This window comes from Sus scrofa, chromosome 18 (genome assembly GCF_000003025.6).
Source record: "Sus scrofa isolate TJ Tabasco breed Duroc chromosome 18, Sscrofa11.1, whole genome shotgun sequence".
Taxonomy (NCBI): Eukaryota; Metazoa; Chordata; class Mammalia; order Artiodactyla; family Suidae; genus Sus; species Sus scrofa.
Window position 1 is genome coordinate 55,764,021 of NC_010460.4, and position 19,567 is coordinate 55,783,587.

General features: G+C 56.4%; 1 protein-coding gene across 1 annotated transcript; it reads right to left on the bottom strand.

Annotated features, from left to right (window-relative positions):
• ZNF467 (zinc finger protein 467) lies at positions 10,855–19,542 on the bottom strand. Its single transcript, XM_021078766.1, is given in 6 exon segments — positions 10,855–12,004; positions 12,007–12,732; positions 15,631–15,744; positions 16,564–16,680; positions 17,066–17,140; positions 19,035–19,542. Coding segments are annotated over 5 exon segments (1,752 nt in total). The 5' UTR covers positions 17,100–17,140; positions 19,035–19,542; the 3' UTR covers positions 10,855–11,243.

Genomic DNA, 19,567 nt, shown 5'->3' on the forward strand with positions numbered 1-19,567 from the left:
GGGGGGGGGTGGGCAAGTGGCACCAGCATCCTTCAGAGACTCCCCACTGACAATGGAATCAAGTCTCAGTTCTTACCCTGACATCCAGAGCCTTCCGTGAGCTGGCCTTGACTTAGGTGAACAATCTGAATGCAGAGGGGAAGGTCAAGGTGGAGGAACACGGAGACCTGGGTCCCTCTTCTCATCCATCTACCAGACTATGGGCCGGCACTAAATGGGAGGGGAGAGCTTCAAAGTGGGTGAGGTATTAAAGTTTTGGTTAGTGCAGGCCAGAATTTTTCTTTTTTTCTTCTTCGTATGGCCACATCTGTGGCATATGGAAGTTGCCAGGGCCCTGGGAGTCGAATCAGAGCTGAAGCTGCTGGCCTACGCCACAGCCACAGCAATGAGGAATCTGAGCTGCATCTGCAACAGCTTGTGGCAACTCCAGATCCTGAGTGAGGCCAGGGATCAAATCCGCATCCTCATGGAGAAACATCGTGCTCTTAACCCACTGAGCCACAGTGGGAATTCCAGACCAGGCCTGACGCCTTCATAATTGAACACAAGGCTCTTCAAACACCTAAGACATGAGGGTTCCACCTGTGTGATGGTCCAGGAGCAGGTGTGGTAGTGGTCAACTAAGACGGCTGTGACCCTTCCCACCCAGTCTGCTCACTGCTTTGTATGCAACTTTGCAGCTGCTCCCTCCAGTGGTTGCCCACCTCTTGAACCTGGGTTGGCCTTGGGTCTTGACTTGATCAAGGGAACATACTAGAAGTGATATTTGCATATTCTGGAGCCCTTAGCTCCAGAGCCCCTTACAGATTCTGCTCCCGCCGCTGGGGATAAGAGTTGCCATGTCAGGAAGTTCAGGACAGGCCCCTGCAGCGGGAGAGGGGCCCCAGCGGGCACCGACCACCAGACACAGAAATGAGGCCAACCTGGACATCTAGGCCCCATGGAGCCCCAAAGCCGCAAGATGATAGCAGCAGGATGAAAGACCCCAGCTGGGGCCAAAAACGTCCTCAGGGCCCAGACTGCACTGCTACCCCACAGAACTGTGAGCAGGGAGCGGTGGGCACTTTGGGTCACTCAGTGTTGGAATGAGAGTCACGCAGCAGTGGAAATGCAATACAGTGGAGACGGGCATCTGACAGAATGGGCTTGAATGCGATGGTGGAAGAAAAAGGAAAGTTGCTTCTCGCTTGCCACTGACCCAGCCCAGCTCATTTAATGAACTGGTCACCTTTGCAAAAGGCAGGTACCCTGGGGTCGCTGGCAAGGTCCTCAATATTTCCCGTTCTCGAATGCCTCAGTACCCACTTGACTTCAAACAGACAATTCAAGGGAGTTCCCATTGTGGCTCAGCAGGTTAAGAACCTGACTGGTATCCATGAAGATGTGGGTTCAATCCCTGGCCTCACTCAGCAGGTTAAGGATCCGGCGTTGCCGTGAGCTGTGGTGTAGGTTGCAGACATGGCTCAGATCTGGTGTTGCTGTGGCTCTGGTGTAGGCTGACAGCAGTAGCTCCAGTTCAACCCCTAGCCTGGGAACCTCCATATGCCACTCATGCAGCCCTAAAAAGAAAAATAGACAATTCGAGTTTCTGGGCACCTCTCCTTCCCACTCAGCAACTGTTCCTCCAGTCATCCCTCTTATGGAGCTATCGAAAATGCCAAAGACCGTTCTCTAACCCCTGATGGGTGGTGACTAGCACTGGCCCCAGGAGGAGAGGAGAAGCCTGCCACCTTGACTGAGAATAGAAGCAGGGATGATGGGTGAGCTGTCCCTGCTGTGTTTCTGCCCTGAAACAAAGCATAACAAAGGCAGATGAGACACAGTGGCATGTGGGCCCAGCTGCAGCTGGAAATGAAGAGCCTCCATCACTCTAACTCCTGGCTGAACACATAGAGGCCCTGGGCTCTGGTTAAAACCCAGGTTGGCTCCCCCAGGGGTGTACTCTGGTGCCCCTCCCCAGCCTCTAGACTCAGAGGTGATGGTGGGGGGTAGAGGGGCCCTTTGGTTAATTATACCTCCTGATCTGGTCCCAGCCCTTCAGCCCACTTACGGGGGGTTCAAATACCCCCCTCTCCCGAGCCGGCTGAACAGATTGGGGGTCGAAGGGCCCAGGGGGTGATTATCCTATCCTCATGGTGGGTCCCCAGTTGCCCTTAGGCTCCTCCCCTGGTGGAGAACCAGACACCTGCCAGCAAGGTCTGCCCTGCAAAACCATGCATTCCATCTTTCCCTCCTTCCCCCCACCCCCACCCAGTCCCTTGGGAGCCTCCATCTTTTTCCAGGCCTCTGTTCTTACAGGTGCAGGATGAGGGGTTAAAATTTCAGAGAACAGGGATCTTCAAGCCAGCTTCAGGGGCCATGAAGGCTGTGGGTGTGCCTGGGGTGGGGATGGGGGTGCACGTGAAATCACATGCTAACTGTTGTTTCTTTTTTCTTTTTTAATTTTAGGGCCGAACCTGCAACATATGTAAGTTCCCAGGCTAGGGGTCGAATGCCAGAGCTACAGCCACAGCCACGCCAGACCCGAACCACGTCTATGACCCACACCACAGGCTGTGGCAACACCAGATCCTTAACCCACTGAGTGAGCTCAGGGATTGAACCTATGTCCTCATGGATACCGGTTGGGTTCGTAACCTGCTGAGCCACATGAGAACTCCTGCAAACGGTTGTCTCTGTGCACATTTTTCTGGGGAGAGTTTCAAACGTCTTAGCAACGTACTCGGTGGTCCACAGGAGGTCTACAAAGTTCTCAGGCCCTCCCAAACTAATATTTTTGGTTTTCCGTCCTGCATCCTCTCCCAAGGGAGACACCCTCCTCCTCTCAGTCTGTGTGCTGTCTTCTCACCGGGTACCGGGCATACGGAGCATCTGGAGGAATCACACACAAAGGCCACATGTTTCAAGGCACCTGATAAAACGGGGAAGAAGCAGAGTATGTGAGATAACACCAGACCCCTACCTCGGAGGGTTGCACCTGAGCAGTCAATTTAGCTTCAGCATTCTAGAAGCCAGGGGCAAAATGGATTGCTGAATATTTATTCTCTCTCCAGATTTAGGCTCTGGCTGTGACCATGACTTAGCCTGAAGCTAAGACTCTGAAAAGGCGGATTCTAGGATCTAAGGAGGGGAGAGATGGGCGGGCCTTGCAAAGGCTCCGCCTCTTCCAGCTACACAGTCCAGCAAGCATCCAGTGAGCCTACGAGGGGGCCGGACTCGCCCCCACTCGGCCTGAGGGACCAGACCTCACCCACAGAACAGCTCCACCGTCTAAACCTTAGTTTCCTTCCCTGTGAAACGAGGATAATCAAGGGGACCTCAGAGGATTAAAAGAGCCGAGGTCACGATAAGCACTCGGCAAGTTTTATTTATATTATTATTATTATTATTATTTTAATTTCAGGTGTTAGGAAGCCCACCTGACTGACGTGGCCTTGGGTACCTACAAGAGGAGATCCCTGAGGCTGGGCCCTCGGGAGAGACCACCCGGAGGAGGCCCCATCCGGGCTGGAAGAAGAGGTGGGATTTGAAAGGGGAGTCAGGGTGAGTGGACACTTCGTGAAGGAGAAACCAAGGGGAGGCAGGGAGGGGAAAGACCCGGCCGACTCGGGGACAAGAGCAAGATCATTTAGGGCTGGGGAGGGTTTGGACCCAGGAGGTTGGGGAAATAGGTTTAAAAGGTTTCTGGGGGTGGGGGCAGTGGCAGAAGGCTTTAAGTTAAAACCCCAAACATTTACTGAGTGCTGGCTGGGCAACAGATGCCAGGCTGGATGCTGGGGAAGCTTGCGACCCACAGAGGGAGCAGGACGCATCCCCTGGGACAGAAGACAATGTGCCAACTGTGCCAACTGCAGAACTTGGATATGCCGACAGAAGACGCGTCTAAATTGTAGGAAGTGACCGAAGGTTTCTAGGCTGGGGAATAACAAGTTAAAAGAAAGACCGACCTAACAGTTGGAGAATCAATTGGAATGTGGGAGAAGCTGGAGGCCAGACTGGACAGGAGGTATGGATGGAGGGTGGTCAGCAAGCCTGGGCTCAGCTTGTGCGGGGAGGACCGGACAGCATGGGGACCAGCAGGAAAGGATCTGAGGACCAGCTGCTTGGAGAGAACTAGCCTCACCCCCAAGATACGGCCCCTCTGGGAGGAAGCTGGGGCACAAGGCAAAGTCCTGGGGGCCCTGGAAGCCCTGCAGGGAAACCTTGAGCCAAGAAAGCCCAGCGAAAGAAAGGGGTGCTACCCTGTAGGAGCTGCCTGGCAGGCTTGGGGGGAGCCGAGTCCAGCGTCCGGAAAGCCTGAAGCAGCTCGTGGCGCCCTCGTGCTGTTACGTCATGACATCATGTGATGATGCTACGCAAGCCTTGGACGGAAATCCACGTCCTGGGAGGACCAGCTACGTCCCAGCCCTGAGGCTGACCTAGTCCTGCCTTGAAGTTCGGTTCTCCGTCAGGTGGTTGGGAAGGTGGTTCCTAAAAGCCATCTGAGGACAGTGCCTTGTCGTGAGGGCCCCCAGAGTCCCTGCCTTTGAAAGCCCTGCTTCTTCATGACATGAGGCCATGGCGCGGCCCTTGCCAGCCTTTCCCCAAATGACTGCTCCCAGGAAAGGACAGAGGTCCCCATTCACGACAGAGCAGTCACCTCTGATTGGGGTGAAGTACAGGCTTGTCTCTGGTCACCAAAACACCAAGACGCTAGAGAGCTTGCTCCCCACCCGGAGGCAGGGTGGGGGTCTCCATGGGCTTTTGGAGTCGCTTTCCGTCCCCCATGCTGCGACCACACACCAGGTCCCACCACAATGCCAAAGGGGAGCTCTCGAGTCTCAGGGGCCAGGAAAAAACCTTCGCTATTGGAGGCCAGTCCATCCTGCTTCAGTCTGCCGGCCGCTGTCCCTCCGTGTGCGGTCCAGAAGCCCCCAGCTCAGCACATCTCTGAGCCACCTCCACACGGCTCCTCCGTCTAATGTTTCCCCACAGACAAACCCTGGATCCGGCTGGCGCGCGCGCACACACAGTTACAGAAACACTAACAAAATAGTCACGTTTGATAGAAGAGACCACGGTTCCCAGCTGCTCCTACCGTCTCCTAAGTCAACTGTGCTTTTTCTTTGTTTACAGTCGTGTCGAAGCTACTTTCCTGTTATAGAAACGAGGGAATATAAATTTTAAAAATTGCTCGTAGAATAAAGGAACAAGGAGTGACATTTCGGTCATTGCCATTTCTGGAACGCTCTGGTGCCTCATCTCCAAAGTGTTTCCCAGCCTGTCCGGGGGAAGGTGGAAGTCGAGTTGGATCTGAGCTGGGCTGTCCACGCCCCCCTCCCTTCTCCGTGGAGCCAGCCCCACCCCCACCCTCCAACGCCAGGAGCCTGCATTTCAGTCTCTCCTCCTCCAGCTGGCACAGCATCTTGGTAGCTGTCCCTGTGATGGGCTGAAATGTGTCCCCTAAAGGATATGCTGGAGTCCCCACCCCTCGTACCTGTGAATGTGACCCTATCTGGCAATGGGGTCTTTGCAGATGTAGTCAAGGTAAGATGAGGTCATTGGGGTGGCCCTGATCCAACATGACTGGGTTCTTAGGAGGAGAAGAGACACAGAGACAGACAGACACGGAGAGAGGAGGCCACGTGAGCACAGAGGCGGTGGTTGGACTGGTGAGGCCACAAGTCAATGAACAGCAGGGGTTGCCAGCTACATCGGAAGCTGGGAGTGAGGCCAGGAACAGATCCATGCCAGAAACTTCGGAGGGAACGTGGCCCCGCTCTGATCGATTTTGGGCTTTTGGCCTCCAGAACTGAGAGGATAAATGTCTGCTGTTTCTCTTCCCCAGTTTGGGTGCTTTGCTCCAGGCCCTGAAACAAACACTGTGCCTTTGGCGAAGGAGTCCGGGAGCACAGACCCAGCTTTTCAGCCTCTGCTCTGTGGGCATCGGGGAGGCCAGCAGGGCCGGGGAGGCAGGCGGACAAGTGTCAGGCCATAGTGGGACCCAGAGGTGGGCTGGGCTGGACGGTGTCACCAAAGCCTGTGACATAGGCTCTTGTCCCAGTTACAAGCCGGTTATAGCGGACAACCACCCTTGCACATCCCGCCTGAGGGACGCCATGGTCCGCAGTCAGTTCTGGAAAGGGCACATTTTCCAGCTGATACACAAGCTCACTTTCAGTTGTTTCCTGCCTCTTCTCAGGGGTCTGCCACCAGGAAACGTGGCTCGGCTTTTCCTTTCCAGGGAGACAGACGTCTGTCAACGACGCGGCAGGTGAATGTGACCACGTGCCCACCTGGCTGAGAGCCTAGTCCGAGGAGGGGAGGTCTGTGCAACCCCCCCACCCCAGGTGCACTTCCCTGCTCCTCACCCTTCACCCATGGCCCTTGGCTTACTTCCCTTCCACCCAGACCACTAGACGCACCCACTGAGTGCCCCAAAAACCACGAACAGGAGGAAGCCTCTCTACAAGGAGACAGCATTTGTTGTTTAAAAGTACGGCTCTAGGAGTTCCTGTCGTGGCTCAGTGGTTAACAAATCTGACTAGCATCCATAAGGACACAGGTTTGATCCCTGGCCTTGCTCAGTGGGTTAAGGATCCAGCGTTGCCATGAGCTGTGGTGTAGGTTGAAGACGTGACTGGGATCCTGCATTGCTGTGGCTGTGACTGTGGTGTAGGCCAGCAGCTACAGCTCAGATTCGACCCCTAGCCTGTGAATCTCCGTATGCCGCAGATGCGGCCCTAAAAAAAAGTAAAGCTACGGCTCTAGGGAAATGTACATCAAAATCACAGTGAGAGGAGTTCCCCAGTGGCCTAGCGATTAAGGATCCAGCGTTGTCACTGCTGTGGCACAGCTTCAATTCCTGACCCAGGAAATTCCACATGCTGCTGGAGAAAAACAAACAAACCAAAAAACCAAAACCCAAACCAAAACAAAAAGCCTGCAGTGAGAGATCACTGCGCACCTGTTAAAATGGCTACCTTCCAAAAAACCCAAGATGACAAGTGTTGGTGAGGAAAACCGGGAACCCTTGAGCGCTGTTGGTGGGTGCAGAAAACGTGCCTTTTTAAAGCACGGCTCTAAAATCAAACCACCAGGTTGCTTTCCGTCACATATTCTGTGTGACTCGCCCAAGTAATTGAGACTCTTTGAGCTGCTTTTACCTCATCAGAAAAACTCTACCGAGAACAACGATGCCCTCTCAGAGGGTGGTGGAGAGGACAGGGCAGCGCTTGTCGAGCCTGGAATTTGTAGAGTCCTTAGCACCGAGCAAGTCTTGGAGACATTTAAATTTATGACTGCTGTTATTATCCCCAACATCTCACAGACTCACAGCGATGCACGTTCGTGGACTGAAGGAAGGAAGGAATGACCTTGTTCAAATGGCCTAATTGCTCTATGCTCAGTTTCCACATCTATAAAATGGGAACAATAATGACAGTTACTGTGGATGGGGCTGTGTTAATATGTATGTAAAGAACTTAGGTCAGGGCCAGGCACATAGCCAGCATGAGATGTATATTAGCTACTGCTATTATTCAGGTCATAACAACCAGCCCTCTTGCACTGCCTGCCCCTTCCCTTGCAGTTTCTTCAGGGAGGTGTGGTGCAGGGGCCCGCTCCGTAAAGGGCTGCGAGGAAGCGTGTCCTGATTGATTGATGCCTCGCTGGCAGAGGACCTGCAACGGGGTGCAGTAGTGATGTGCGGGTGGCTTGGCACTGGCCCTGAGCTAGACAACCTGTTCTCATTGCAAACAGGATGCAAATACAGTCTGGTGCTTAATTTCTTTGCACTGTTCTGGGTTCCTCCCACCTCCTCCCTGTCTCTTGCAGCCCTCACCTCCTTCAAGACTCGCCAGGACCCTCCTCCTAGCAAAGCCACCCTCACTGCTCCAGCCCACACCCTTCCCTGCTCCAAACTCCTCCAACACCTGTATCCTGTAGAACAGAGTGTAACCCCGGCCCACAACGCTGCTCATGACCATCTGCGTGTTTTGTGAAACTCAAGCATCTCTCCATCTCATGTCGTGGTTTGTATCTTGGCTTTTTCTTCTTTGGAGCGTCCCAGAGCAGCCAGCATTCTGGGCCTCAAAGCCACCCACTGCCCATCTTATATCTGGACTATAAATACCCCGAAGTCAGGATCTTCTGTTCAGTTCCCCACAGCGTTTGCACAAGGCTGGGAAGACTGTGAAGCTCGCCGGCCTTTCTGGGTAGAGTGGACGGTAATGCCACTGATTCAGCCGAGCCTGGGGAACACCTGGAATCTTTAACTCAAGATTTGCAGGGATCGAGTTCCCGTTGTGGCTTAGCAGTAATGAGACCAACTAGCATGTATGAGGACGCAGGTTTGATCCCTGGCCTTGTTCAGTGAGTTAAGGATCCAGTGTTGCCATGAGCTGTGGTGTAGGTTGCAGACGAGGCTCAGATCCGGCTTTACTGTGGCTGTGGTGTAGGCTGGCTGGCCACTGCAGCTCCGATTGGACTTCCAAATGCCATGAGTGTGGCCCTAAAAAGACCAAAAAAAAAAAAAATGCAGGGATGTCCAGCAGGCCACTCTGACCATCATTTCTCTTTCAACCCTACAGAGGGAGAGGAAGGAGAGACTGGAGGAGCCCACACAGAAAATTCTCTGTCCTCCTAATTTTGTAAGAGGCAGACTCCACTAAAGCCTGGATCAAGGACTTAAATCCCCTGCTTCATTTTGCTCCGATTCCACTGCTGCCAAACACCCTCTTTATCACTAGTTTAGCTTCCAAAGCGCAGTGTTACCTGGATGGAAAATAGGTGCATTCAGAGGATCTGAGCATTTTCTGACACAAAGCACACCAGCTAAGGGCTTACAGGGATCCCCTGCTTTTTGAAAGTTTGCTTTACACCACTTCACTTTGACAAAAGACCTCTGTTAGTACCTGCTTTTAGGACCAAAAGGCACCAGAAGAGGGGTTTTTGCCTTTACGAAAAGCTTGAATAGCGTCCAGCATTGGTTTTGCCCTTACGAGGCAGCGCATCCCTAAGCAGCGAGGGTGACCCTGCAGAACTCCTTCCTGGGAACCACGCTCAGCATCTTAGAGGCAAGCCACCAGAGTCTTGACCCGCGTCTGAGAGCATCTGTGTTTCGTCTCCATTTATTCTGCGCATGCCTCCGCAAATGTCCTAGGGTGATTGCTTCTTCACTTTACACCATTCTGGCTTCTGAAAGTTTGCACAGGAACGCTCTCCTTTCAGACAGCGGAGGAAGCCTGCATTGAAGGCACACCTGGCTGGCTTCTTCATTGACCATCTCCCCTCCTCCTCAGAGTGGAAAGGCAACAGCAGCTTAGGAATGGAGCAGTGTGAGATTTATGAGCCAGTTCACGGGGGTGGTGCTTGAAGGAGCCAGCTGAGCCCTGGGGATGGTCTCAAAGCCCCAAGCGGGCGAGAGGCACTGTCCTCTGTCCTCTGCTGTGCTCTGACTCAGGAGGGCAGCCGGGTTCTTTCTCCCTCCCCCAGCACAGTGGTCAGCACCAGAACGGCTGCGGGGCTGGGTTCCATCTAAGATTGCCCAGGTCTTGCATATTTAGAAGACTGGGATAGGAAGGCGGTGGGAGCCTGGAAAAAGGACCAGGGGGAGGGGCGACGCCCTTGCCCTGTGCACCCATCCTCTGGGGCTAACTTTAGAGGGTTCTCATCCTGTGAACCTCCCTGGATTTTCCCTAGGTTTTGGATGCAGCTCCACAAGCCCTCTGTGCCAGCTCTACACCCACACCCCTTCCTCCTGAAAGCTCTGAGAGGGTGGGGTCCTGTCTGTCTTGCTTACTATTGCTTCCCAATGCCTAGTGCCATGCTTGGCACATAGCAGGCATCCAGTATATATTTGCTAGGGTTATTTTTGGTGGTAGTGACATTAGAATTTTAAAGGGCCTCAGTTCTCATCAACGTCAATAATCTTACCTTAATGAGAAAGCAGAGGCCCAGGAAAATGAGGGCTCTGCTCCAAGTCCTACGAGAGGCTGAAGAGGAGTTCTTTGGGGGCACAGTGGATTAAAGATCTGGTGTTGTCATGGCAGTGGCTTGGGCTGCTGCTGTGATGGCTTTGATCCCTGACCCGGGAACCTCCATGTACCACAGGCATGGCAAAAAAAAAAAAAAAAAAAAAGAGGCTGAGGAAAAGTCAAAGGTAAGTCTTCTCACTCCAACACCAACACCTTCTCCCATCACCAGCCAGCTCAGCTCTCCTGTGTGCCTAGGCTGGGGAAGCACAGCTACAGAGATGTCTGGATCACGCATCCATCATAAAGACAGAACTTACTGGGGAGTTCCCTTGTGGCACAATGGGTTAAGGATCTGGCATTGTCACTGCAGCAGCTCAGGTGGTTGCCATGGTACAAAATCTATCCCTGGCCCTCAAACTTCCACATGCCGCAAGCAAGGCTAAATGAATGAATGAATAAATAAATAAATAAATAAAATATCAAAGAGAGAACTTAATGGAAAGCGTGAGGGGAAGCAGCCTTCCTCTGTCACTAATGTCCTTTCTCACAGAGAATGGCAGGTGGGGCTGCTGTTCTGAGATCCCCTTGGGAGAGCCGCAAACAGTGGCAGAGCACCAGCGCTCCAGAGCCCAGGGTGGCAGTGGCACAGTGGCATCTCTATGGGAATGGCCAAGGAGAAGCTTGCCCCTCTCTTTGCATCCCCTATGGTTCTGGCCTTGGCTACCTGGCATGAGAAATATATACTTATGTTTCTTTCTTGTCCTATCGACTTAGCAATTAGCTGTATGGTATTTTTGTTTGGTAGAGCCCATTACCAGCAGCTGGCTAAAGTTAAGTTACCCGGTGTAGGAAGGGAGTGTCTGTGTGGATTAAGGCGGGAGACTGGATAAAATAAGGGTTCCATCTTCCAACTCATTTAACAGCCCCAGAACCTTCAGATTTTCATTTTAATGAAACTCTAACTGTATGGATAACCGTTCTTTCCCTCGCCCTGAAGAGGTTCCTGACTTAGTCCTTGGCCAAGAGTGGTCCAGGAAATGACTGCTTTCTGATGAGGTCTCTTGGTGGGGCTTTCCAGGGGCTCAGGCCTGAACTGTTCCCAGCAAGCGTTCACTCTTAGCCTGGCTTTGTCACCGTCAAAGCCGTTTATCTTTTCCAGTCTTCTCCCCAGCAAGATGGAGTGGGAAGGAAAATGGCCAGCAGGAATCCAGGTCGTCACCCTTACTTGCCCAGGAGGTGTGTCAGGCACGGGTCCCTGGATCCAGTGAGCCAAAGGCAAAGGCAGGGTCAGAAGAGGAGTGTGGGTGCCGCCACCTCGGTGGGAGTGGGCCAGGCTGGGGCCGAGAGATCGGATTCGGAGGCCGGGTGGGCGGCTCCGCCGTGGATGCGCTCGTGTCGCACCAGGTGAGTCTTGCGGCTGAAGCTCTTGCCGCACTGCGGGCAGGAGAAGGGGCGGGAGCCGGTGTGGATGGCCTGGTGGCGGACCAGGTTGGTTTTGGAGCTGAAGCGACGGGCGCATACGGCGCAGGCGTGGGGCCGACTGCCCGTGTGCACCGCCTGGTGGCGGCCCAGGTGCGACTTGCGGCTGAAGCGGCGGCCGCACTGGGCACAAGCGAAAGGCCTGGCGCCGCTGTGGGCCCTGGAGTGGGCCACCAGGTTGGGCCGCGAGCCGAAGCGGCGGCCACACTGCGCGCAGGCAAAGGGCCGTTCGCCCGTGTGCACCCGCCGGTGCCGCGCCAGGTGCTGCCCGTGGGCGAAGCCGCGCCCGCAGTCCGGGCAGAAGAAGGACCGCTCGCTCGTGGGAGCGCCCTCGGGCGCCGCTGCGCTCCGGGGCGCGCAGGCCAAGGGCTCAGTGGCGGCGGGGTCCACGGTGGCGCCCAGTGCGCACTCGTCGCATCCGAAAGGGCGCCCCCGGCTGCCGTGCAGACCCTGGTGCGTGGCGGGATTCTTCTTCCAGCTGAAGCTCAGGCCGCAGTCGGAGCAGGAGAAAGGCTTGGGCCCGGGAGGGGACTGGGCAGGGGAAGGGGGCGAGGCGGGAGCGTCGGGGAGGGCGGGGCGCGGCCGGCCGCCTCGTGCACCCTCTGGTGCCGCACCAAGTGCTGCTTGTGCGTGAAGCTGCGGGCGCACTGCGCGCACTGGTAGGGCCTCTCGCCGGTGTGGATGCGCTGGTGGCGGATCAGGTGCGTCTTTTTGCGGAAGCGCTTCTCGCATTCGGGACAGGGGAAGGGCCGCTCGCCCGTGTGCGTCTTCTGGTGCGAGCCCAGGTGTATCTTCTGGCTGAAGCGCTTGCCGCACTCCGCGCACGGGTAGGGCCGCTCGCCCGTGTGCGTGCGCAGGTGGCGGGTCAGGTGAGCCTTCTTGCTGAAGCGCTTGTCGCACTCGGAGCAGGGGAAGGGCCGCTCGCCGCGGTGGCTGCGCTGGTGCAGCAGCATGTGCGCGCGCTGCGTGAAGCTGCGGCCGCAGTCCGGGCAGGCGCAGGGGCCCTCACCGCGGTGCAGCCTCTGGTGCAGCCGCAAGGTCAGCTGGTCTCGGAACCGCCGCTCGCACTCCCCGCAGCCATAGGGCTTCTCCGAGGTGGGGACCCACCCGGCCAGCGCTAGCCCACCCAATGTCCCTGGGACCCCAGGCTCCAGCTTATACGTGGCGGCCAGAGGCCCCAGGTCAGGCGCTGGAAAGGGGCTGGAGATTAGTGACAAATGCTGAGGCCATTCCGCCTCCTCTTCTGCCTCCTGATCCTCCTCCTCCACCTTCACCTTCCGAATCATCCACTCATCCCCTGCAAGGTCAAAACAAGATGCGTCCGTTAAGTGCCACCTTTATTCATGCCACGTTTGTTTGCCAACAGGACCACTACTTCCGAGAGCCTGGAAGCCTAGCCTCTGCTCCTTCCACTCTGCTGGAAAGTTCCTGGGAATGACTAGATCCGAAGATCACTGTAAGTGTCCCCTCCTTGGCTTGCGTGCCTCCGTAGCACATCCCTGGCTCTGCAGTAGGCAGCATGCACAAGGTTCAGTCCTCAGGTTTCACTCTGGGCTCATATGCCCACGTAGCTACCCCAGATCTTCCTCCAGCCCCCTCCTTTCTGGAACCGCAGTCTCTCATCTCCAGTAGAGCAACTCCCTTCGTGTCCTGCAAATAGTCTACATCCCAGAAGGTTTATCACCAAACACCCCACCTTCCCAGATCTAGCCCCCCGCCCCAACATTAGGCCACAAACCTCCTCCTCCTCCCAATGGGCTGGCCTTGGAAACTTGACTCACCTTTAGCGCCTCCCTGGCTTGCTAACCCCGCTCCAGTGGCCACAGAGTACCTTTGTATTCCTTCCTGTTGTTCCTCAAAGTCTCCCCCTGCTCCTTCTTTCCTGCCTCTACAGCCAGGTGGGAAATCCCAGTTCAAGAGGAGGACTGAGGGAGTTCCCTTTGTGGCTTAGCAGGTTAAGAACCCAACTAGTATCCATGAGGATGTGGGTTTGATCCCTGGTCTTGAAGTAGGTTAAGGATCCAGTATTGCTACAAAGCTTCGGCATAGGTCTCGGATGCGGCTCGGATCCTGCGTGGCTGAGGCCTAGGCTGGCAGCTGCAGCTCCAATTCAACCCCTAGCTTAGGAACTGCCTGCCATATGCCACAGGTGCGGCCCTTAAAAAAAAAAAAAGAAAAAAAAGAGGATTGAATTTACTGGCCTTGGGGAACCGATGGATGGTGCCAACCTCTGGAGAAGCAAGGTGGTCCGTCTTGAGGAAGAGTTTTGAGATGAATTCCTCCAGAGGGGCTTTGCAGTAGCCCAGCCAAGGGGAAGGGGCTCAGGGGCCAGATGGGACTGTCCACTTGGCCTCTCCTCTGGGACTCAGCAGCAGTGTGATCATGATTGAGTCACTTAAGCTCTTTGAACTAAGGTTGTTAGCTTGCTTAGGTGTCAGGGTTGGTCTAGTTCATGGTTCCTAAATCTGGTGCCAGATCATAATCTTCTGGGAAGCTTTCACAAAATGCATCCATGCGAGCAAGGCCCCTGAACCTGTTCTCTTTCTTTCAAGCTCCCCAAGTGATTCTTATTTGAGAACCTTGGAACCATGATGGGAGTTCTGGTCTGGCTCTAAAAGTCTGTAATAGCCTGAGTCTTGGTTACCACACATGGACTAGGACAATGAAATTTACTCCCGGTTTCTTTTTACTGGTCCATCAGTTCCAAACAGCTATATATCATACTGTGGTATTGCTTTTGTTTTCATTGTGCCACTCTTCTGCCAAAGAACCATCAACACCCCCTATGATTTATAGGATAAAATAAGTATAAAATAAGTTCTAGCTGCATCTGAGGCTCACCCCAACCTGGTCCAACTCTCTCAATACTCCCAGGCATAAACCTTTCACTTCAGGCAAGCTGGTCTCCTCCTACCCCAATTACATATCAACTCTCCTACTCTGAAGTCTTTTTCTCAGCCTAGAATATTCCCCCCAACACACACACACCCATCAGAGCTCACACACGTCTACACCTCTCTTAATATGGAGCAAAAGCCAACGAAATCTTTGGCAAGTCCAATGCATGAGGATCTTATATAAACACTTACTGTTGACATTTATACGCTTCCTTGTGACATGACTTTAATGTTATTCATTCATTCATTCTTCTTCTTTTTTAATGGATGCACCCACGGCATCTGGAAGTTCCCAGGCCAGGGACTGAATCTGAGCCACAGCTGCCAGATCCTTTAACCCACTGTGCCAGGCTAGGATCAAACCCTCGCCTCTGCAGTGACCTGAGCCACTACAGTCAGATTCTTAACCCACTGTGCCACAGCGGGAACTCCTGTTATTCATTCTTTTAATCCTTGATTCTAACTCATATTGGAATCAGATTTTAGTTTCTGGAGGGCAGTCATCTTGCCTTCTGTTTCTGTATGTGTCTGATAAAAATGAGGCCAGCTATCATGTAGTAAGTATCAGCTGGAAGTGAAGCACTGTATATAAACTCACAAACTCACAAAAACGCTGCGAAGAAGGTATGATTCCTAGTGAACAAACTGAGGCCTCTGGAGGTGAGGTGGCCAATCCAAGATCACTCAGCCAAAAACAAGGTGGAGCAAGGACTCAAATCAGGCCTATGTCCCTCTGGAGCCCATCTCCTTCCGTTCTACCAACCAGCCTAGGCCTAGTGGGCACTAACTAAACCCTTGCGGGCTAAGTGACATGATTCAGGCAGACAGTGGCAAGGTGGGTGGCCGTGGAAGGAAATGATGGGTGGGACTGTGGAGGGACAAACCAACTGTTTGATTGCCTTGGGCAGCTGTAGGGAGTCAAATACAACAGATCTGCGGCATTTGGGAGCACGTCTGGGGAGAGACAAGGAAGAGGTTGATCAGTGTCACTTGTCTTCACGGGAATCATAATTCAAGTCATCAGCTGGAGGAGCCAGGATGGGACGTGGAGACTTCCGGAGAATGTTGAGATGAGAGTGTGTTTCTCTGTGGTGAGCAGCCTCTCTGGTTCCCGGGTCTGGGGATGTAGAATTCCCTCTGGGTGCTGAAGCTTTATAGCAGAAAGGTGCCAGGACCTGATTCATCTTGGGTTGGAAGTGCCTGGAGGGGCTGCCTCATCAGATAGCTGCTAGGGAGCCGGCAGGGCTCTGCTTCCCCCAGCTGACCCCCTGCTGGGATGGAGCAGTGGGAAGACTCACCTGGGCAGGAGCCCATGGGCTCAGCCTTCCGTGGCGCATATGCCCTGCTGCCTCTGCTGGGAGCTTCAGCTTGTTCAGTGGGGGCACCTTCCTCTGGCCTGGGGGCCTCACACCCTGGCAAAAAACAGGCTGCCTCAAGGACATGGCAGACATCAGAGATGGACAGAGGCCCCCCCAGTGCTCAGAAGTAGGGGCTTTTGAGACCCCAGTTCCAGCCCCGCCCCCAGGCAGGGCTGCACCTCCCACATCGCACCTGCAGGGGCTGAATTCCCGGCTGCCCCAGGGCAACCTCAGGCCTCTTTAAGCAGGGCAGCCGCTAAGGTCTCTAAAGCCGTGCAGGTTGCAAGAGCCACAACTGCGAGGAGTTTCTGGAATATGTGTGTGTGCGACAGCGGAAGCAAGGAAAGGTCCCTCACTGAGGTGGACATGAGGCTCCTGGGAAGAGGACAGGTACCTCCCAGCACCAGATGGACCCCAGTTCCAAGGCCAAACACTGGAGAAGATGGCCATGGCGGAAAGTGGGTGATACACCTGCCGCAGGCATCTTCTCCCCGCGCGGGCTTAGCGCCCCATCGCTGTCGAATCTCAACTTGCCCATTAAACTTCCTCTCTCGACCCTGCTTAATCCTCCAGGCTGCCCTGCCTCTGCCTACAGTGGTCTCCGGCCCCTTCGCCCTGTTCACGCCCCCAAAGCAATACCCTCGTCTAATGCAGGTCCTAAGTGTTCTTATTTCTACATTCATTGTTTGTTGACTCTCTGGCCTCACTAGGATTCAGCTCCAGGAAGGCAGGGATCTTTGTCTACTTGGTCACTGCAGTATCCCAAATATCTAGAAGAGCACATGGCGTTTAGCGGGTGCTCCATAAATACTTGATGAACAAACGAAGGAAGACTCGACCCTGAGCCACGTTCCGTGGTCCCCACTTACTTACCTGAGCATGTGCCCAGCGCTTTCTCTTCCTGGGGAGGGGCCATGTGCTCCTGGCTGTTATGAGACCCTTCTCCAGGCTCAGTTTGAGGGGCCATTTCTGGCTGTCCCACAGAGAATCCTGTTACAGGCAAAAAGGATGGGTCCAAAGAAAGCGTGAGGTACGCAAGTGATCCGAGGTGGGGCCTCTTCCCTTCCTAGCCTGCCCAGGGGGTTTCCCCACTGCCTGGGAAGGAAGTGTCTCTTAACTGGCACAGACAAGGGACAGCCAGGCTCCCTAGAGGCCTGGCCAAGTATCAACCTCAGTCCCTTTGCACTGAGTCATGGACAGGTGACAAAAGACAACAGGTTTAAATATCCTGGTGTTCTGTGAACACACATGAGCATGAACCGTGTGGTGTAGCACAGCCTCCAACATGGGCCAGGCATTCTTTCTAAGGAAACCGAAAAGGATGCTGCCCACTCCCCTGCCCCCAACCCAGGTTCCTTCGGTTCTGCTGGCTCACCCAGGGAGCTGAGGCCCTCCAAGCTCTCTCTCATGGCAACCCAGGGGAACTCCTCCTGGGCTCAGGCTCCAGACCCTAAGGAGAAAGCACATCCTTGTTCAGATTCTTCTCAGCTTCCACCTGAACCCTGGCTCTGCCCAACCTCTCCCCATCAGCTGTCCCCAGGAGCTCCCAAAGTGATGTCCTTGCACACAGGTGAGGGAAGGTGGATTTCAGAGAGCAGGGACCTTTGAAGGTGGCCTGAGGAGAAGGCCTTGAAGTCATTTGTGCACACTGAATCCAGGTCAGCTCTGGAAATCAGTCTCGCCCCCACCTTCACCTGGCAGGTGTCTGGGAGCCAGCCCCAGCCCATCAGCGCTCTGCACCCCCTAGTGCCCGCGCCTGGGGATGTCGGGAATCACCCGCCGCCTCTCTGGGGAGACGGTGAAGGGTGGGAGGACAGGGTGGGGAGAGGGGACTTTTGTTCCCTAGGCCCTCCAGTTGTCACAGCCTGAGCTGATGAAACATGAGCCAATCTAGGGCTGGAAGTGAGTATCACTATTGGGCCACTGGTGGGGAGGCCCTCAGAGCAGAGTCCTCACTGAAGGCAGGAAATTGTCCGGCTTCCTCTCCCCCAAACCCCACCTCAAATCCATCGCCCCTCCCCGCGGGGCTTTCCCAGGCTGGGACACCCGGCCCTCAAGCCCCATCCCTGCTCTCCCTCCAGCAGCCTTCCCTCCAGCCCGCCCTCCTCCCGCTCCCTTCGCCTTCCGCCCTCCCTCCGCCGCCGCTGGCCGGCTCCCCGGCCCCGCCCCGGCCCCGCCCCGCCGGCCCCGCCCCTGCCCGCCGCCCGCCGGCCCACCCCTCGCGGCCCCCTCGGGTCTGCCCTCCGCGGCCACCGCCCCTCTGACCCTCCGCTGGGGCAGCCTCCGCGGCCGTGTTCCCCTCCCCCTCCCCAGGCTCTGGGCCGCCTTTCCCTTCCCTCCCGGTTCTCCCCCCTTCCCCTCCCCGGCCGCACACCCTCTCCCTTCCTTCCCCCTCCTCTTTTCCTTCCTCCCCAACACCGCCCTCCTCCTCCCGCCGCTCCCCTCCCCTCTCCCTCTCCTCCCCCACTCTGGTTTCCCTTCCTTCTTCTTTCCTCTCTTCACCTCAGTTCCCTCCCCCTCCCCAGCCCTCCTCCCCTCCCCCCACGCCACCCTCTCCCTTCCCCTCCTTCCCTCCCGCAGCTCTCCTTCCCCTCCGAGGCCCCGGCTCCCTTCCCCCTCTGCCTCCCCAGCAGGCTCTCGCTTCCCTTCCCTCCCCGTCCCCACTCCCCCGGACTGCTCTTCCCCTCCCCCTTCCGGCCCGCTCCCCGAGCTCCCCTAGTCCCCTGGCCCCCTGAGCCAGCCGTACCGCACACTCTGGACGGATCCCACCGGCCCTGCCCCTCCCAACCCCGCGTCCCCGCACACCTCCGCGTCCCCGCACACCTCCGCGTCCCCTCCCCTCTCTCTCAGGGGCTCCTATCCCCATTTCTGCTCGCCACTGACTTCTCGCCCCCTCCCAAGTTTTCCTCCCGCTCCGACCCCTCCCTCCACTCCTTCTGTCCCCCAGGGCCCCTCACCGGGACCTCATTCCACGTCCCGGCCGCTCGGGGCTCCGGGGCTCACCTGTCAGCGCCCTTCTCCCCGCCTCTCCCAAACACCCGATCCCCGCGCCTCGGTTTCCTCCCCTTCCCTTTGACCCCCTCCCGCTCCCTCTCCCCTCTCCTGAGACCCCCGACTCCCTCCCCTCCGGAGCCTCCCACCGGACTCTCACCCCGGCCCCCGCCCATCCCTCCCGATCCCGTCTCGCCGCTCCTCCTGAAGCCCTGACCCCCCCCCCAGCCGGGTCCCCTCCCCTAGTCCCATCTCCTCCCTCTTCCAGCCCTTGCCCCTCCCTGCCCTTGCCCCCCTCCGACCCCACCCCACACCCTCCGGCGCTCCAGGCGCCTGCACCCCGGGGCTGTCACCTGCACTGCGCGGGCGGTGGTTGCGAGTGCGGGTGTGGCCGGGAAGCACCTCCACGGCCCGTATCCGGGGGACGGGCGGGCGGCCGGGTCTCCCCGCAGCTGCTGCCCGGACCCGGGCGCCCCGCCTCCTCGGCCGGCGGGCTCCGCTCGCGATGGCGCCCGCTGCCTGCAGCTCGGGTGCGGACTGCCCGCAGACTGACAGACTGACAGCCCCGAAACTTCGCGGGGAGGGGAGAGGAGAGGAAAAGACGCGGAGGGAGCGGGAGCGGGGAAGCGGCGCCCGGGAGGGGGAGGGGAACGAGGAAGCGGGAGGGGACAGGGGCACCCGGTGGGGGAGGTCGGGGGCTGGGTGCCCCGGAGTGGGGACGATGCCCAGCGGGGTTAGGCGGTCAGGCGACGCGCTGGGGGGGACGACGGCCCGCAGGAGGTGATGCAAAGTGGGCGTTAAGGGACGGGGGAAGGAAAGAGGGGGGAGGAGAGTGGGGGGAAGGGGTGGAGGAGGGAGAGGAGGCAGGGAGGAAGGGCACTCGGGC